Source organism: Bacillus rossius, chromosome 6 (assembly GCF_032445375.1).
Source record: "Bacillus rossius redtenbacheri isolate Brsri chromosome 6, Brsri_v3, whole genome shotgun sequence".
NCBI lineage: Eukaryota > Metazoa > Arthropoda > Insecta > Phasmatodea > Bacillidae > Bacillus > Bacillus rossius.
This window is the reverse complement of record NC_086334.1, coordinates 31,531,014-31,550,529: the sequence shown is the minus strand read 5'-3', so window position 1 is coordinate 31,550,529 and position 19,516 is coordinate 31,531,014. Positions and strand designations below refer to the sequence as shown.

At 36.9% G+C, this 19,516-nt stretch overlaps 1 protein-coding gene across 1 annotated transcript; it reads right to left on the bottom strand.

The window, feature by feature from the left end:
- Positions 1–3,479: 3,479 nt before the first annotated feature.
- LOC134532979 (histone deacetylase 3) lies at positions 3,480–7,857 on the bottom strand. The gene has a single exon (XM_063370076.1). It carries the CDS (start codon positions 7,770–7,772, stop codon positions 6,468–6,470), a length of 1,305 nt encoding a protein of 434 aa, XP_063226146.1. The 5' UTR covers positions 7,773–7,857; the 3' UTR covers positions 3,480–6,467.
- Positions 7,858–19,516: the final 11,659 nt, after the last annotated feature.

Genomic DNA, 19,516 nt, shown 5'->3' with positions numbered 1-19,516 from the left:
TAAACTCTAAGGTGCAATGTTTATTCAATTTTACTTCTAGGCTTGGTCTTATTCAGTGCAACTATACTCAACCAATGCCAAATCTGTTAGATCTGTGTTCATCAAATTTCTCTCAATGTTCAGTCAAAGTCTTGAAATGCTTATCAAAGAAGTAATTTTTCATCCTCCATTAACTGTTAATATATCCTTAGACTGTTTCCCCAACAGCTTGATACATTCACTGTATTAAGGAAAACAAGTACTTAATAAATCATGACAAAATCCAATGGACCCAAACAATCAATACTAAGTGCAATCCAAAAACAATTTGGCGTTAAGTTAATAATGTTCGCAGGCTTTCACGGCCATTGTCTGAAGTAGCTTGGCTTCTGGGTTGTAGCAGTGTCCTTGGCGAATAATTCACCCAGAAGCCAAGGTACTTCATTATGTTAAGTTAATGGAAGACTGATTCTATGAACAAATCTCACTAAAAACTAACGGTGTAACTTACAGTGACCCTATGGTGTTATCAAATGTTTCTGCTGAGTATTTTTCAAATGTACCTACTAATCAAGAAGTTCCTTTTAATGATACATGTCTTGAAAAATTAATCTTCCTATTATCACTGAATGTCTTGTTTCATGAGATTTTAAAGCCTTAAAATCCTAATCAGCCGGTCCTGATGGGATACCAAATTTTATTTTGGAAGGCTGTTACAACTTACTGGCTCCTCTTTTGAAACACACATATAATAGCCTACTAGTCTCAAATCTCAAGTTTTTCCTTACAAATAGAAAATGGCAAAAATTATTCCCCTTCACAAAAATGACTCTAAATAAACTGTTTCTTATCATCATCCAATTTCTTCAATCTATGGTTTTTAAAAAAATTTTGAAAAAATTATATTTAAATTTTGAATTTAGTAATAAACTATCACATAATCAACATGGTTTTATACCGGAAATGTCTATATCCACTAATTTAATTACATTTCCTAAATCCAATTTACACTGAAGTCACAGATAGGGGTCAGGCTGATGCTTGCTATTTCAATCTAGCATAGGCATTTGATAACGTGAATCATTCTTTATTACTTCAAAAGCTATTTTGGTGTAAATGTCAACTATGTTATTTGGTTTTCTGATTATCTTGAGAATAGAAACTTTTTGGTATTTATACATAATCATCATTCTTCTTTATTTAATGCAAGTTCTGTAGTTCCGCAGGGTGGTACTTGGTCACCGCTACTATTTAACATCTTTATTAATGACTTAACCCATGTTCTTAAGTGCTCTTCTGGTGTTCTGATGATCTTGAAATATTTAAGAAAATTATTGTTTATCACTCCAAAATGATATTATTGAAGTTAAAAACTGGTGCACCAGGAATATGGTTACTCTCAATATAATACATATTATATATATACAAACACACACACACACACACACACACACACACACACACACACACACATATATATATATATATATATATATATATATATATATATATATATATATATATATATATAAAGTTTACCCGAAATCATCATCCTATCAATTTGTGTGACGTAACAAGTCACAGCAGGATATTCAAAGCTGTCAACATATTTTATTCACCTATTATTTGTTTTCATATATTTTATTTATAATTCATTGATTATTGGACATTACACTGCTCTCTGGACTGATGGACTATGATATTATAACAGAAGCATATCAATAATGGTTTAAACAATATTCATTATTATAAGGCGGCCAATCAAAATCCCGCATTTGATTTTGGCACCTTTTTGAAAGATTTGTTTGGAATTTAGAAAAAAACTTCTGGTGATGCCATATTAAAATTGACATTCAGTTTTCTTGGTGCGTATGTACATTGAGTGCAATCATTTTGAAAGTTGTTTAAAAGTGTTATAAATGTTGATTCGGACGACGGAATGTACGAAGAAGTGAGTAAGCCTATTTTAATAACAGTAAATACACTTAAATCGGTAGTGCTTTACGTCCGTAAATCCATGAATGAACAGCCACTTACGATTGCAAACTGAGATTAATAGCTAGTAAACGTACTTTTGATGCAGGCCATAACACTATTATCAGAGTTAATCCTTTTCCTATCTCCCCAGAGGTCTGAGAAACTAACAAGATATCAAATCTACCCTGAGCTAAGCCTAATGGAAACAATTTAGGTTAATTGAAAATTTAACGTAAATTTTGCATTGTCTATAATATATATATATTTTTTTTCAAGCTGATAGAACTGTCCCTCGTGTGCATAAATAACATCAAGAACTTTTTCAATCCATTATTTGTTGTGATAATCAGATACAGAACATTTGCAGTTAAATCTGCACACGCCGTAAATTTCCGGCCGATTATCAAGTTGAGGCTAAACAGTTTTGCTGGATATAAATTTGTATTTTCTTTTTAAATATGTTTGTATATTTAAATAATATTAGTCAATACTGTCAATCAATGCAGGTGTTATTAAATTACACACGTTTAAGGTATGAAATCTGTGAGTTTGTTTACAAAAATAGATAACAGTAAACGGTATCTAAGATACCTGGTGCCCTAGCAATATTAGAGAGAGAGTGTGACTGTGTGGTAGGTTATGTATACACAATACTATTAAACCTACTACAAATCAGTCATGGAGTTAGTAATGTATGTATATGTATAGTAGTATATAACAGTCGCGGCATATGTTTATAAATTACATAATTTTTTAATTTGTAAAACATCCAGTATCAAAGATCTTGGAATCATTTTAGTTTCTAAATTGTATTTCATGTAGAATTTTTTATATTCTTCTTCTTGTAGAATCCTTTCCCTAAATAAAATTATAACTTTTTATGCCATTAATAATGAATCAATCCTTTCACTTATTTAGCACTAATCAGAACTAAACTAGAACAATGCTCACACAATAAAATAATTAGTTCTAAGAATCTTCCAAATTCATCATTGATTTTCCTTTCTAATGTATAATTCATTAGATGTTCTCTTTATGCAATAATTATATATGTACTTGACAATACTGGTACAGTGACCCTCAATTTAATAATTGTTTGCTATCTTTCTCCCTCCAAAGGAACATTGACCTAATTTATAGATGTCACAAACTTTAATAAACAAATAATGCAATTTAGTTAAGTAGCCTATTAATAATTATGCTTTATTGTTATTCACTACTCTGTTTTTGTTTTACTATGTAGTAACTTTTTGGTTGTAATCTCTGTAAATGTTTAGTTTTTCTGTGTAATTTTTTTTTGTATACAAATTAATGTATCTGTGTGTTTTGTCTTGTCCCTTTTGTGTTGTCCTTTTGGTGTTGTCCTTTTGTAGATGTCACGTCTTTGTAAATTTGTTGTGCCTGCTTCTTGAGTTTCGTACTGTTGGAAGGCATTTTACAAATTAAAATAAATTATAATTGATATAAATTATATATTAAATAAATTATATTGATAGTACAATAGAATGATATAGGCGAAAATATTAGTTTGTTTCAGTTTATGATAATTGCATGCCTACATGCAATGGTTCATTAATTTATTGAGATGTTTTAATGAGTTTTAGTACATGACATTTATAAATTTAAAAATAACAATGTTAAATTTTTTTAAGAGACAAAAGGCATTAAATAACACCTGCTCTGTAATTAACATTTGAAAAGTTAAAATACTATATACAGTCTCACTCTAGATTGCAGTACCTGGCTTATGGCGCACACTGTTGCCAAATCTCTCAACACACGAATTTCAAAAGATGTGTTAATGGAATTCTGATTGCACAAGAAGCATTTTAATAACTCATATTGTAATTTATAATTTATACTATCATACTTATCAATTTGTAAAAAAATCACTTTTTTTACTCTAACTTACAACAAGAAACTGTTCTCACACAATTGTTGGTACAAATTCAAACAATAACTATAAAGTAAACATGTAAAAAAATTAATAATAACACATATATATTTTAATCAATATCCCTACCGCTGACCTAAGTTGACCAAAGCTTCCTTTATTGATCTGTTCAAATTTATGTTTTTCAAAAAAAAAAAAAAAAAAACACACACTCTTTCAACACAATATTGCGCTCCTTCCTTCATTACCTACCAATGTAGTTTCTTTTTGGTGTAATCCACATAAAGGCAGAAATTAAACTCACAATTAACATCACCTGTAAAAAAAAACTGTGACTAGTCACCAGACACAACGTGTCTCTTAGTCGTGAGACACTGCACTAACTGGCATGCTGGTATTCAGAAATGTGTCGAAGGAAATAGATAAACTAACAAAGCCTTTATCTTTGAACTTGCTTGCAGGGCAAAACTCACTTCTCCAAACACATGGCCATGTTTCATCTTACAACAACAGCCTCTATTACAGCGTGCTCTTGTGTTTATAAGACATTTTTACAGCTATGGACATGAAAAATGTACAAACAATTGAGATGGTGTTGCTTTTAAAATCAAATGGCAGTCGTGAACATCTTTCATGCTTTCGACCCCATCTAAATTTAATAGCAAAAAAAAAAAACTTTGCAGCTGATCAACTTTTTAATGTGTCAGTTTCTGAGGAAATGCAATAAAAAAAAAATGTAACTGAAACAAAGAGCTTTTATGTATCGAGATTTATTCGGTGGCGTTCTAAAACAAGAATTTATCAACAAAAAAATCTGACTCAAATACAATTGTAGATTAATTTTTTTTTTATGCGTTACTTTTTGGAATACTTCAATACAGTTCCATTGAGGAAGTAACTTTTTTCATTGTTTTGGCTCCTTAAAATGCCATTGAGTATGCAAAATATGTATCACTTGATGCATATTTTGATGCTCTACAAAATGTAAAAAATTGCTTTGCCCAAAACATATAATTTTAAATTAGTATTATCAATGGCAAAAGCACACGAAGAAACCGGGACAGCGCTTCCAGCAGTCAAAGTGTGTTTTAAAGAGAGAGAAAGTGCCCATTTAGTTCCACACTGCAATCTAAAGTGGGATGTTCTATAGTAATGCACAACAGATTTTCTCCCCAGCTGTAAAGTAATCTACCCTTTCTTATAGGTATCTAAGTTCAAAATATATATCACATTGACTCTTCTTATAGTACTTAATAAAACTGCATTTATAACAATGCTACAGGGCCACAATTTGTATTCATATATGACCTTACAGCTGCAACAAATAGAGAATACAGCACAGGTTTTGAAAGCCTAAACAGCCTAGTTACATCTAGCTCTTTATGAGGAAGGAATAAAAAGTCTTGTAAAGTCGATACAGCAAGAAAAACACTTGGTTACCAGTGTGTACTACAAACATAAAATAAAAAACTAATAAAATAGTCACTGCATCATTCTGTAAAATTACCAAACAATATTCAGTTCAAAAAGTTTAACCATTAAGCCTATACAAGTTAACAAGCATTTATGAAATCCTTATCAGGTTAACTCAATCTGTGATGGGTTTAATGATTAAGCCAAGAATCCTGTGTTCATTGACTATCATCTACCAAAAAATCATGTGTAAGTACATAAAAAAAATCACTAACATATTTATGTCTATTTTTCTTCAATAAATCAGACCGAAGTTCTGTATCATGTACCCAAGTTTATCCCTTGATCCTGATGGCATGATCCTGTGGTACACGATGCTTGCTGTTTTAATTTAGTACGTCAAAAGATCCTGCACATAACAAAAACTTGTGATAACAATAAGTTATGACATTAAGTTGAATAAAAAGTAAAATATATTTTGTATTCAATTTAAGATCATTATTAATTATTATACCACAAGTTTTTTTTTTTTTGGGTCAGGATCTTTCAATGTACTAAATTAAAACAGCAAGCATCAGAACAAGACAATCAACAAATTCAAGATCATGCTATCGGGATCAAGGGCTAAACTTGGATGTGTGATTCGGAACTTTTACCTCAATCATTAATTTTAAGAGCAATGTCATGCAAAAGATAGTCACCAAGATGTCAGTCATGCTTTTTAAAATGGACATAATTCATTGGATACTTTAAGTAAAAAGGGCTTAAAAAGTCAGCATCATTACTTTTGCTTCTCTGTATACAGTTACATACGATAAACACTTGTACAATTTGTTGAAGGAAGAATAAACTTTTCGGAAATAATTACCATAAACAATATATGCTTAAAAAATAGTTCCATGATCTACCTTTTTCTCAAAAAAATTAGGATGAAATTCAAAATCATTATTTATGAGTGTACTGTAGGTATACTCAAAATCTCACTTTAAAGAATTCATGCTGCAAGTACATTTCTCATGGCAGTCATACCATTAATACCACTATACTTACAATCTATTTAGTCACATAAGTGTCACCAAGTCATTGAACAAAATACAAAAACCAGCACTATTATGTTACAAAAAACCTAAAATTAAAAGTAATGACATCATTCATGGCCAAGGTCTGCAGTCTTCACCTCTGCCTGCCTCTCACCACACAAAACCTAACTTTCGATATGTTCATTGCCTTTATCTTGGTCTTTGTCTCCATCAAAAAATTCATTTTCTGGCTCAATACGCTGATCTTCTTCTGCTTGGCTGACCCTTACATCTGGGTCAGGCTCTTCTTGGCCAACTGAGTTCCTTCGTGGAATATCTTCTAAAATATCATGCATCTGAACACTAGGAGAGTGCTGACACATTTTCAAATTGTCGTACACATGTTTGGTTATCGTTTCCAAATATTGTTTACTATTTGCATTTTCTTGCCTTGTAACTACATCTGGATGCAGAGTGAAATCTGGGGCAAAGTATTCAAGATATTCTGTGTAAGGAAGCTCATTGCTAATTGATTCATCTACGAGAAGAGAAGTTTCATACGTCCAGCACCTGGCAACGTTACGCAATGTGTATCCACCTCCGCCAACTGCCAAGAGCGGAACATTCAAGTCACGCACAAATTTTACGCACTCTCCGTGTCCTTTTGTGCTCAAACTGAAGCAGCCAAGGCGATCATTTGCCAAAGAATCAGCACCACACTGCAACACAATTGCTGTTGGTTGATAAAACTCCATTACACTAGATATAACTGGTTTAAATACTTGCACGTAACTTGAGTCATCAATCCCTTCCTTTAGAGGAACATTAACTGAATAATAACGCCCACTTTCTGCTCCTATTTCATACATATCACCTGTTCCAGGGAAAAAAAAGCTTCCATACTTGTGGAAAGACACTGTCATCACACGATCTGTAAGGTAAAATGCTTCCTGAACACCATCACCATGATGAACATCAATATCGATATACAGTACACGAGCATGATATTTCAGTAACTCTAATATAGCTATTACAATGTCATTCACATAGCAAAATCCTGATGCTTCAAACTTCTTTGCATGATGAAGCCCCCCAGACCAATTAATTGCAATGTCACAACAATTGTTATTAAGTTTCATCGCACCCTCTAATGAAGCACCTGTGTACATTGAGCAAAAATCAAACAATCCTTCAAATACTGGACAGTCATCACCTACGTTAAAATGGGTAAGATATTTTGTGTATCCTTGTAGATTCTGGGGCGTCACTTGCTGAAGGAACTCAATGTATTCATCAGAATGAAAACGACACATGTCATGAGCACTAGCTTTATACGGTCTATATATTTGCATTTTTTTGTAAAGTCCATAATTTAAAACCAAACTGTGAATTACAGATAATCTATGAGGCTTCATTGGATGCCCAGGCCCGTAATGAAAATTTCCAACATCCGGACTGTAAAAATACGACACGACTTTCTTGGACGACATTGCAAAACATAACCAATAATCTTAAATTTAAGGAATATTCGAATCTACACACATTCTAAAGAACGTCAATTCAACAACTACGCCTTCTACGTTACATTCGCATAATTTTAAAAAGTCAAAATGCATTTCCAGATAAAAGATAATAATACCAAAACTAACTTCAGTGCAAAACTTTGTTCACGTTGAAGGTACGAACTACAACATAATAAAACTGCAAAAATTGGTATGTTCGTGTTACCAAAATAAATTGAAATATACATTATCTATTCAAAAGATTTAAATCAATTAACAGCTTGTAACAAAATATGTATTTCACCCGCACTGCCATTATTATACTTACCGATAAACATTTTTATTGTAAACTAGCTTCCATAAAAAAAATCTGGCTATACTATATTTCGGACTACAGCCACCAAGAGTTAGTTTCATGAATTTCTATCGCGTTGTACGGGAATGCTGTGAAATAAATATTAATGATTTAACATAAATTATTCATTAATAATTAATGTACGAACTTAGAGCCACTCTCAGTTTCTTGTTATTAAAATAATTTCCGAATAACGGAACTTTAGCATCATTGGTGCGAGAAAAAGCTGATACATTCCTTCGCGCCAAGGCCAAACCCGAGTAGGTACCGAGCGACTCGCGGACCGGGACGGATGTGCGTTCCACAGGGAGCCATCATCCTTTGTTCACACTGAACAGTACTTCTGGTAATTAAGGTCATACAGCCGAAACCTATTTTCTTCGTCTACGTTAACTCCTCGTGCGTCCCCGGTCCTTTTACGGTGTAGGGGCTAACCCAGCCACTTAACTTTAAACTCCCTGCACAAGATATTACGTGGGGTAGTTCACCTTACAGCACGGGCCAACTCCCGCTACCAATGAACTTTTATTCAATGTCGAGTGCACAGGCGCCCATAACTACGTGCAAACTGTGTATCTAATTTCACTGCGGGCCGCGGTTCACACAGGTGAATACGGGCGCCGCCAAATTAGCAATTTTCGGGATTGGCCGCCTCCAATCAAATTCCCCCTTGACCTCAGTTGGCGTGAGGGCTTAACTAGTGACAGTGTGTCAAAGCACTCATATTGAATCAAGTGTAATTATGTAGGGTAATTACTTGTACAATGTGCAAGTGTAATGTCAGTGTAATTTGCGACTGTAATCGTCACCTGATTAAACGACTACTCCGCAGCCTCCAGCCTCCGTGCGCGACGTGTCAGCGACAGTATAAATATCGAGTTCGTGTTTGTTATTGTATTGAGTTTTCCTACCCCAGCTAGAAATCAGTGTATTATGCTGCACAGGTCCTGTGATGTGAGACCAACTAGGGGCCCCTCCAACCACGAACTTCGCCAACGGTCCTAGCGGGCCATGCAGGGGCAACGTACCCACGAAACCCAGATTTGGTTAGATGCTGAGCTAACCTGGCGCCCTCCCGGAACACAATTTCAATAAGAGCTAGTTTCCTGCTAGGATACATGCCCGGACTCGAACACGAGAACCCGGACGACGGCAAGGTAACGAAAAAGCATCTGTTTTAATAACCTGTGCCCAGCACGAGGCAATAAACAAATTAAATTGCATTGTAGCAGACATTTGGCAACCATCGATACAGTTGCTACATTAAATATCAAAAAGATAGAAGCACAATCGCGTTAATAAAATGCAGTCCAGAAAATTTTCCATGTCATACATTTTTATTTAGTACAACATGCTTGGGACATCCCTGCTATGAACATAAAAACTTACTATACACAAGTTAATGGTGCCAGATGCGGTTTGACATCTTCCCGACCATGGCCTCTAAGCCCGTGCTCTGCATGCTAGTACCAGATCCCGTTTTCGGAGCGCACACCTAGCCCAGTGGGAATGCGCCTCAGGCATGACCCCACTAGACTCAAATAAACTTTAAGTCACGAAACCCCGGGGGCTAGACCCCATAAAACAATTAAGGAACAAGACATTAGGACACAATTATTAATTCACAGGCATTAAACAAGTGCGTCGTAGCTACTGCGGGCGAGCACCGCAAGCACGGAGTAGACAACGAACCTCATTACCAGTCACCGCGGCCACTGGCCTTAATTAAAGGGCTCGTGAGAATGATCGAGTCAGATTAGGAGAAATCTAACTAAAACAGTTCACAGTGAGACAATATGTTAATAAATTTACAGTCGCCAACTTGATGCCACAATTAAAATAATTAAATACTCCAAAACAGTTGTTAAGCCTTAAGCACCCAATTACCAGGTGGTACCTTTTAATTGAGCACCTGGAACATGTTTTTAGCGTATAATAGAGCAAATTAAGCAAGTTGATATAAGTTTTTGGCACCGACTCACAAAGAAGATATAACTTTCCCTCCCTTACGAGGCGGCCATGTTCGGCAGTCTCCAACCACTCCTCGCCGGATCAAGACGTGTGTCCGTGAACAGCCTTCAATTTTGTTCCACCGAACTTTCACTCTGCACTTGATTTAATAACCAAACTTTTTTAATTCATTGTTGCTCACATAGACTCGGCGTGTATTTCGCGGACCTGGGCTTATCTCGACCGTTTCATTGGTGATTCCGCACCGCGTCGCGGACCACGCAATTTACGGCACTGGCCGACTCCAGCCAACTCGTTTTAGTTAAGATCGCCGCGCATACACCTGCCGACTACAACCTCACGTAAATGTAGAATCGAAGTTAGGACCACACTCATTGAGCCCTCCTAAGACAATTAATTTTCGGTGCTGATCGCTTCCAGCGAACTAGTAATCACGTCCCCGCGAGACTGCCACGGCAAATTCACAGTATGGTAGTGTCGTGTTTTGTAATCAGCGTGTGTTAGTGTAATAGTACAATGGCTCAGATGCCACAGAGCGCATTATCCTAGCATTTGTAGTGGTTCTGCCACCGTGTAGTGTTTGTGTAGGGAGTAGAACGTACCTATGCATACCACTGGAGATGTTCGTGGATTAAAAGCCAATTAAATATAAACTGTGTCGTCTACGATTATTCCGCACCATTCTGGCCTCCACATGGCCGAGTAGGGAGTTTCAGGGTAGATTCCCAGCTGCGTACCTGGCAAGGCACGCGACCCATCACCAACAGTCTAGTATCCCAAAACCCCCCCCCCCAACCCGTATACAGCAGCACCGCGACGCCTGTAGCACCCGTCAGGTACTTTCCGGGCCTTCTACAGTGGCCGGGTAATGGCAGGTTCAGCAATTATTAGATATTCTTTCAGAAACTTAATTTTCTGTCATTATTTATTTGCCTTTAAATGATAAGAAGTATTAGATAAAAAAAAATTCTGCAAAAAATTGTAAATAGTTTTAGTTTCCAACAGAAATAAAGTTTACTTTTTCATATAATCATAGATTATTCTGTTCCTCAGGCATGAACTATTACATATGTTTAGTTCATGAACTAAGGGTCTTTACCTATCTGAACTATTATTCAGCAAATAGTCTCTATGGACTATTATCTGAACTCAGGTGTAATCAGAAATAATAATATTATAAATAATAAATATTAACAGTAGTTCTCTCTCTGGTTATTAATTATTATGATTATCAATACACTGTCGAGTATAAACTCTTTGGTTATTTTAATTTTGTATCTGGGCGCCACTCTTATGCACAACTTAACTTCCTTATGACGCCAATCGCCGGTGCTCCCTCTGGTCCGCAAAGGTCGTTATGCCACAACAACACTTGCCCCTAAGTGCATCGAACACGCCCGAGCGTGAGTGTATGAAAGTGCGCCGCGACGAACACCTAAGCGACGTCAGCGCCCGGCCGGGTGTGTCAATGCGCCTAACTAATTATATATAATTATTTGTCAAGTTAAAACAACTAAATTAATAACAATTTAAAAGAGGATTCATGTAAGGGAAATTATGTCTAATTGTTTTATATGCATATATTTTGTAACTTGTCTTTAAGTCCAAAACTGGCCGGGTCGGTTTTCCCGCGTTTCACGTGGTTAGGCGCGAGGCCGCAGGGCGGTCTCGCGTTCAGTTACCGTTCGGGGCTCGAAGGGGTCGGACGCTCCGCGAACGTCGGGTCATCAGCTCTAGCATCTCTTCAACATTTCAGCAATAGTGTAAGTTTTCGGAAACCTTTAATTAACTCGGCGCCGACCCCAACCCAGTCGCACGATATTTCGTGCGGCTCTTAATTAATTTAAATTCTTCCCACCAGGGAACTTTACTTTTCATACGTAATCCATGTCCAGTTTAAGGACCGCGTAGTAGTGGTACGCAGTTTTCGGCTAATGAGCCAATTAATCGTTATCGTCGCAGATCCTCAGTAATAAGTGTTGAGAATAGCACTGACTAACTTTCGTCTTGTAACTTTCTCCGGTTTTATAGTGCAAACTGTAACGTGTATTTAAGTGACTAACTTTTATGTGTAAGGAACTTTTACGTGTACGTCTTCAGTCGGCGTGCCCACGTAATTTCAGAGACGTTAATTTTCGTAGCATTTTAGACTGCTAACTATCCTGAACATAGCATCTTTTCTACGTATTTACGTGCCAGCCTAAGTTGTGGCATTAACCATTCCTTTACATGCTAAACCATACATAGAGACGTGAAGCCACCGTCTCAGCTTGTCAATATAACTTTGCAATCTATCTTGGTCGCGCGAACCGATACGCGTGTCATAGCGGTCCGACAACGGACGCGGCCAGTCTCGGGGCGTATGAGTGTATTGATACTGAATAAAGTGCAGTGTCCTGTAAACCGTTTTCCATTCATTTACGAGGCGTCCTGGGTGGCCTAAACAGCCCAGGTAATTTTTGAACGTAATTTTCAAACTCCGAGACGCGCTCCTGCCTGCAGCCACGAGGCCGAACCCCCGCAAAACCCCTGAGATATTTCACATTATTAATAATTAAATAAAAGCTAAAAACAGGCAGCAGGAGTGGCGTCACTTACTAAGATAGGACTAATGTAGTGTGGTACATAAGAGAAAAATGAAATAATTTCACACTTTAAACCTATAATGGGCATGAGATTGGCAACATGTAATTTGAGATCATTAAGAAAACAAACATATACAAAAAGAAATAATAACAGGTGACACCACTCCCGCTGCCTGTTTTTAGCTTTTATTTAATTATTAATAATGTGAAATATCTCAGGGGTTTTACGGGTTTCGGCCTCGTGGCTGCAGGCAGGAGCGCGTCTCGGAGTTTGAAAAAACGTTCAGAAATTACCTGGGCTGTTAAGGCCACCCAGGACGCCTCGTAAATGAATGGAAAATGGTTTACAAGACACTGCACTTTATTCAGTATCAATCCGTTGTCGGACCGCTAAGACACGCGTATCTCTAAACGTGACGGTTCGCGCGACCAAGATAGATTGCAAAGTTATATTGACAACAGTGGCGTCTCGTCAGGGCAAGCAAGGCAAGCAGTGCTTGCCCAGGCAGTTTCCAGACATTGTATTTTTTAAATAAATATTTTATTCAGAATAGTATTTTACTTTGGCTCGTGCAGTTAGGTGTATGTATTTTTTACACTATCTTCTTGGAACCCAATACTGTGCGCTGTGCGCTATAAAAAAAGAACTCGTTGACACAAAAACATGCTGTTTTAGAAGCGTTGCTAGGTTTAGAAGAGCTGGTAGGATCGCTTTCAGCAGGAAGGCTGCCGCAGTAGTTTCCTTTCGGAAGGGGGGTGGCGTGGTACAAAGGTTCAGGGAGGGGACTGGCTGGAAAAATACGTGGTAGAAGCTACGAAGGTAACGCTTTCTTGCCGAACTGGAGCGAACATGGCCGAAGCAGACGGCGGAATTCTTCCGCCGACTGCTTCGGCTATGTCCGGTACAGTTCGGCACGGCAGGTGGCGATGTCGCGTTTCAGTCGGCGGTCGTCTCTCGGGGCGCGCGCATTTCTCCCGCGGGCTGTTGGCTGGCAGTGCGTGGGGGATTTGTGGGCGTACGATGATACTACACTCCCACTTAGTATATAAGTAATGTAGAGTAGGTATTTTACTATCAGAATAATGTAAGTCAATCATTATTTTTCAAAAATAATGTATTTAAAAAAAATGTCAATTTTTCTACCTGTGGAATAGTCAATGTTCAGTTAAGAAAACTACTTAAATAGCACCATTTTGTACCTTGAAATCCATATTTTCCCGGCGGAGGGCCCCCAGACACCCCCCCCCCCCCCCCCAACTTCATCATGTTTTGGTGTGAACGGAGTTATTGCTTCCCCTCATGTAAACCTCACGCCTCGCCACTGATTGACAAGCTGAAACAGTGGCTTCACGTCCCAATGAAAGGTTTAGCATGTAAATGAATGGCTGTTGCCGAAACTTAGGCCAGCACGTGAATACGCAGGCAAGATTCTATGTTCAGGATAGTTTGCAGTCTAGCCTGCTACGAAATATTAACGTCTCTAACAAAGACGTGGGCAAGCCGACTGAAGACGTACACGTAAAAGTTCCTACAAATAAAAGTTAGTCAGTGCTATTCTTAACACTTATATGGAGGATCTACGACGATAACGATTAATTGGCTAATCAGCCGAAAACTGCGTACCACTACTACGCGGTTTAAACTGGACATGAAATTACGTATAAAATGTAAAGTTCCCTAGTGGGAAGAATTTAATAAATTAAGAGCCGCACGAAATATCGTTCGACTGGGTTGGGGTCGGCGCCGAGTTAATTAAAAGATTTACGAAAACTTACACTATTGCTGAAATGTTGAAGAGATGCTAGAGTTGATGACCCGACGTTCGCGGAGCGCTAGACCCCTTCGAGCTCCAAACTGTAACTGTGCGCGAGACCGCCCTTCGGCCTCGCGCCTAACCACGTGAAACGCGGGAAAACCGACCCGGCCAGTTTTCGACTTAAAGACAAGTTACAAAATATATGCTTATAAAACAATTAGACATAATTTCCCTTACACGAATCCTCTTTTAAATTGTTATTAATTTAGTTGTTTTAAATTGACAAATAATTATATATAATTAGTTAGGCGCATTGCCACACCCGGCCGGGCGCGGACGTCGCTTAGGTGTTCGTCGCGGCGCACTTTCACACACTCACGCTCGGGCGTGTTCTATGCACTTAGGGGCAAGTGTTGTTGTGGCATAACTACCCTTGCGGACCAGAGGGAGCATCGGCGGTTGGCGTCACAGGGTAACATAGGATTAGTCAAATAATCTTTAATCAAATAAAATATAGTTAATTAATGGTTGGACCAGTGGTATACTATTATGTATAACAGGGAGTACGTTGCACACATGATAAACACAACAAGAGTTCATACAGTTCAAACTCGCCGTCGTCCGGGGTCTCGGGCTCGAGTCCCGGTGCGGCTCCTAGCGGGAATGGCTGTTGTGAATGTAAATTGGACCGGGTACGCACGGAGAGATAAGTAAACAGAGGTTTCGAGGAAGTGACTATAATTACCAGAAGTGAGTTCAATGCAGACACTAGACGATGTCTCTCCGTGGGACGTGCGTCCGCCCCGGTCCACGAGTCGCGCTGTACTGGCGTCATGTCATGGCGTCCGGCCGAGGCTCGGTGTCCCTTGCCCCAGGGTTGACCTCATTACGTTAGTTTCTAATGTGACATGTTAATAAGAGAATTTAAGGGCGTTAAATTCTTACATTAACTATTAAAGCAGAATCAAGATCACTCGTCCCGTCTACAAATTGAAGTTAGTATGTTTAGGAATTATTTCATTTAAATGTTACGTCACACCAGCGACTGTACGTCTCTTGCCGGACTGCTCTGGTGGGGGCAATAACGCAACACAAGGGGTTAATAATTATGTCACATGGATTAATTGACTAACTTAGGCAAAAGGCCGCCAGGGGGACACACACACACACGCGAGTGCCCGGGCACTCCTACGTCGCACTTTCGTGAATCAACTTTTAATGTATACATAATATTGTTTAATATTCTGCGTTTGTTTTTTGCAACGTGGTCGGCTGTAATGTCGTCTGTTTTTTAGGGGGCCGGGTTCTACCTTGGTTGCTGGTTGCTCGCTTGACTCGGGTGGGCCATGGCTAGGGGCGCGTTCCGTTAGCGGGGTTTAATACTGGCGGTTGCAGGTCGGGCTGTAGGGTGGCCTTCGGTCGGACGACGTTAGTCTTTTAGAGCCTTGTCTTCTTAATAGCCTGGGAGACAAAGTGGATCGGGTCTTTGCGGATACTTGAAATGTTTTCTACTCTAAGTCTTCCTTTGATTAATGCTACTCTCTCTCTGACACTCTTTTGGACTTGCCTAATTTGCAATCTGTTTGTGTGACATCAATACCACACTTACCTGGTACAACCGTGCCTGATGTGCTTAACTTGCACGACTCCTAAGTTGTATTCTTGGCCAAAACAGGGATTTAATGTGGGGGATTGAGCCCACGTTGATCATTGAGCAAAGCTTGAAGCCAGCAAGGCCTTAGTAGCACGTGCCGGTTCACGTAACTCATTCCTTCCTTAATTATGTCTTTTCACCCACCCTTAAGTGCCTTTCCCTCTGTGCAGTCACCCTAAGTTCTGATAATAATTGTATCCATTAGTTTGGAATATTTAAGTTTGAGAAAAGGCAAAACCCCATAATTAGAGATATTTCTTACAAATTAATATAGAGCAATTACTTATTGTTGTGTATTTTTTTTCTACAATACACCATCTAAGAGATAAAATATGAAACTTAACAATTTAGAAGGTGGGAGAATTTAACTAGGACCTTATAATATATTTTAAGTTTTCAAAATTCCACTGCATATACTCTTTAAAATGCAGCTTATATCAAACAAAAAAATAACTGATCTCATGAAAAACCTAGCAATATTTTGTAGTCTTGCATGTTTACAGTTTCACTCACTTCATAAAAAAAAACACAAAAATATTATCATACATATCCATTTCAAAAATTAATCTACTTACCTAATAATAAAACCATGTCTTATCATATTACACATTAGGATTACATTGGAAAGAGGTCAAATCCCAATTTTATTGATTTTGGGGGTTAAAAAAATAAATATAAATTAAGCCAATATAAACACAACCATTTAAATGTTCACTTCACAAAAAAAGTTCCCTAATTCCTACTGTAATTCAATTAACACATTAAATATTAAAAACAAAAAATCTTAAATGAATGGTAATAAAAGGTACTAGAATAAATTAATTTTGTGAACATTGCCAGGGTTGAATTTATGAAGTAAATAAATTTACCCACATATTTTTCTTTAAACTTTTCCCTTTAATCTCAAAACCTTTCACATACTACAAATTTTATAGTATTCAAAGATTCAACCCAGCCCAGATTTTATGTACTCTCACATTTACAAATTGGCCAAACAAAATATTATACTTTAAAGTATATTTTGTTTTTTTAGCAAGATGTTTCTCAAATTTGGAGTTGCTCAAACGGATGTAAAATCTGAAATTTGGATAACAGAAAAAAAAAAAAGGCACCACAGATTTCAACAGGCAAATCTTGCTTAGGCAATAATGTAGACTTCCTATGATACACCCCTGTAGGGGGACATATTACAGTAGAACCCTGTTATAATGTTCCTGCATATAATGTTTTCCTGCTTATAATGTCATATTTTTAAAGTCCCAATATTTCCCCCATAAGGACAATGTATTTATTTCCTGCATATAACGTTCATAAATAGTGTAATTTCCTGCTTATAATGTTTGCTTTCTAACATTCAATAAATGGGGAAAAAATGTTTTAAAACCAAACTATTCCAACACTTACGATAAAAAGTTTCCTTTATGTATGTTTATGTTTACAATCACTGCCATACAATACATGAAGTTTGTTAAAATACAATTTTATGCAATATATTGAAGGTACACAATGTTCATAGTTACGTGTCAGTTGGCACCCTTAGTCAACTCTTCCCTTCCTTGCCATTCCAGTGGGTATTCAGATGCACGTACATAGTCCTACGATATTTAAGTTGCCAACCATTGAGCGAGGGCATAACTAAAAGTGTTTTCTACTGCTTACAAATATTTTTTTTTTTTTTCATTCATACGTAGGAATCCCAAAATTAAACATTTTCCGGTGGCGAAGGAGTAGACGTTCTCACTCTTAATGTTATCATGTATTGTGAGACAATTTTACAAAAAATGTGGCAGTGTATCTTTAGACAAACAAAATTTAACCAGGGAACAAGACGAAGTTGAAAAATTGTTGGCTTGTTTCAGAAAATTAATGTATCAAGTATACTATCTTTGGTTTTAACATTAAAGTTGTTTACATAGCTTTGTGAGTCCATTGGCACAAAGCTCGAACATTGTTACGAGCTAAATTGAGATTTCCTGCTTATAACGTTTTCCTGCCTATAATGTTTTTTTATATTGCATTTCTTTCGAACTTCCCATTAAGCCAATGAATAGATACTAGTGGTGCACCGATATGACTTTACCGATTACCGATTCGATTATCGATTATGAGAGCAATAATAGGCAGATACCGATTATAATGAAGAAATTTTTTAAGTGTAATAATGCACACAAATTTTTTTATTCCCATGTGAATTTAATAAAAAGATTAGGTAAAATTGAGAATACAGTTATAATAGTATAAAAATATATAAAATACACTATTAAGTAATTCCATAGTGTAAATTAAATTAACTTCTATTTATATTTGTTATTGTAAACAACTTGAACTACAGTCTAATAATTGTAATTTACAATGGGTAAGTTTTTGTAGCGGAAAACTAGCATTATTATAGACTATCACATAAGGTTGCATCAAGAAATTACCGTTTAGCAATGTAAACATGCTGCTTTATTTTGTTCACTTGAGTTTATAGAAAAATGTTTCCACACTTCACTTTTGTTCTCCCTACTCGCCATCTCACTATAATTATATAAAAATGACTAAAAACCAATTCTAGCACATGTGATTTTATTTATGTTGACTGAATATATAAAATTATAAATACTTTTTCACTTTTCACGTCACATACAAATAACAAACGGATAATATTACCAAAGACGCCCATAACGAGTTTGTAAAACGCAGTGATAAAAATTAGAAGGTATCGGGACCACGATTTTGAACCGCTACTACGACTCGAAAAGATCGATTGTCATAGAATCCACTGCAACTGTTTGTGGTATTTTGATTGCGTGCCATCTATTTTACGTCTCTGGCTATAGGTAATGTACAAGGCCACTAAACAAAAGACAAAACGTAAATAAACGTGTAGAAAAAATTTATTTTTTATTGTTCGAGGCAATGAGATTTATTAAAGTTAACGAAATATCTATAATTATTATATGACGGAGTTAGATGAATTTTGTAATGTATACAAATATTACCGTATTTCGTCCTAAAATGTGTAACAAAATATTACACGGTAAAAACCTACTTTACGCCGGGACGTAAATAATCGGCAAAGTAATGGTTAAGATAATCGCCGATTACGATTAATCGGTAAGTACCCATAATCACCAATTACGATTCATCGGTATCCGCATCGGTGCACCACTAATAGATACTATCCACCAGAAGGAAAGATACAACCCAGAAAGTGTGTCAAACTAAACTGTATCTTTGGCGATTGGATATTGTATGGAGGTAAACTTATAATAGTTTTAAGAACTGAAACTGAACCAAGAACAATGGCAATCGTAAAACCAACACATCAATAATTAAAATACTTTCAATTATCAAAGTTCAAATTAACAAGTATACACTGAAATAATAAAATTGTTATCACAAGCCAACTGAGTGTAACATTCATG

Coding starts and splice junctions, on each gene's coding strand:
- LOC134532979 (XM_063370076.1), bottom strand. CDS start 7,772: ATGTCGTCCAAGAAAGTCGTGTCGTATTTTTACAGTCCGGATGTTGGA.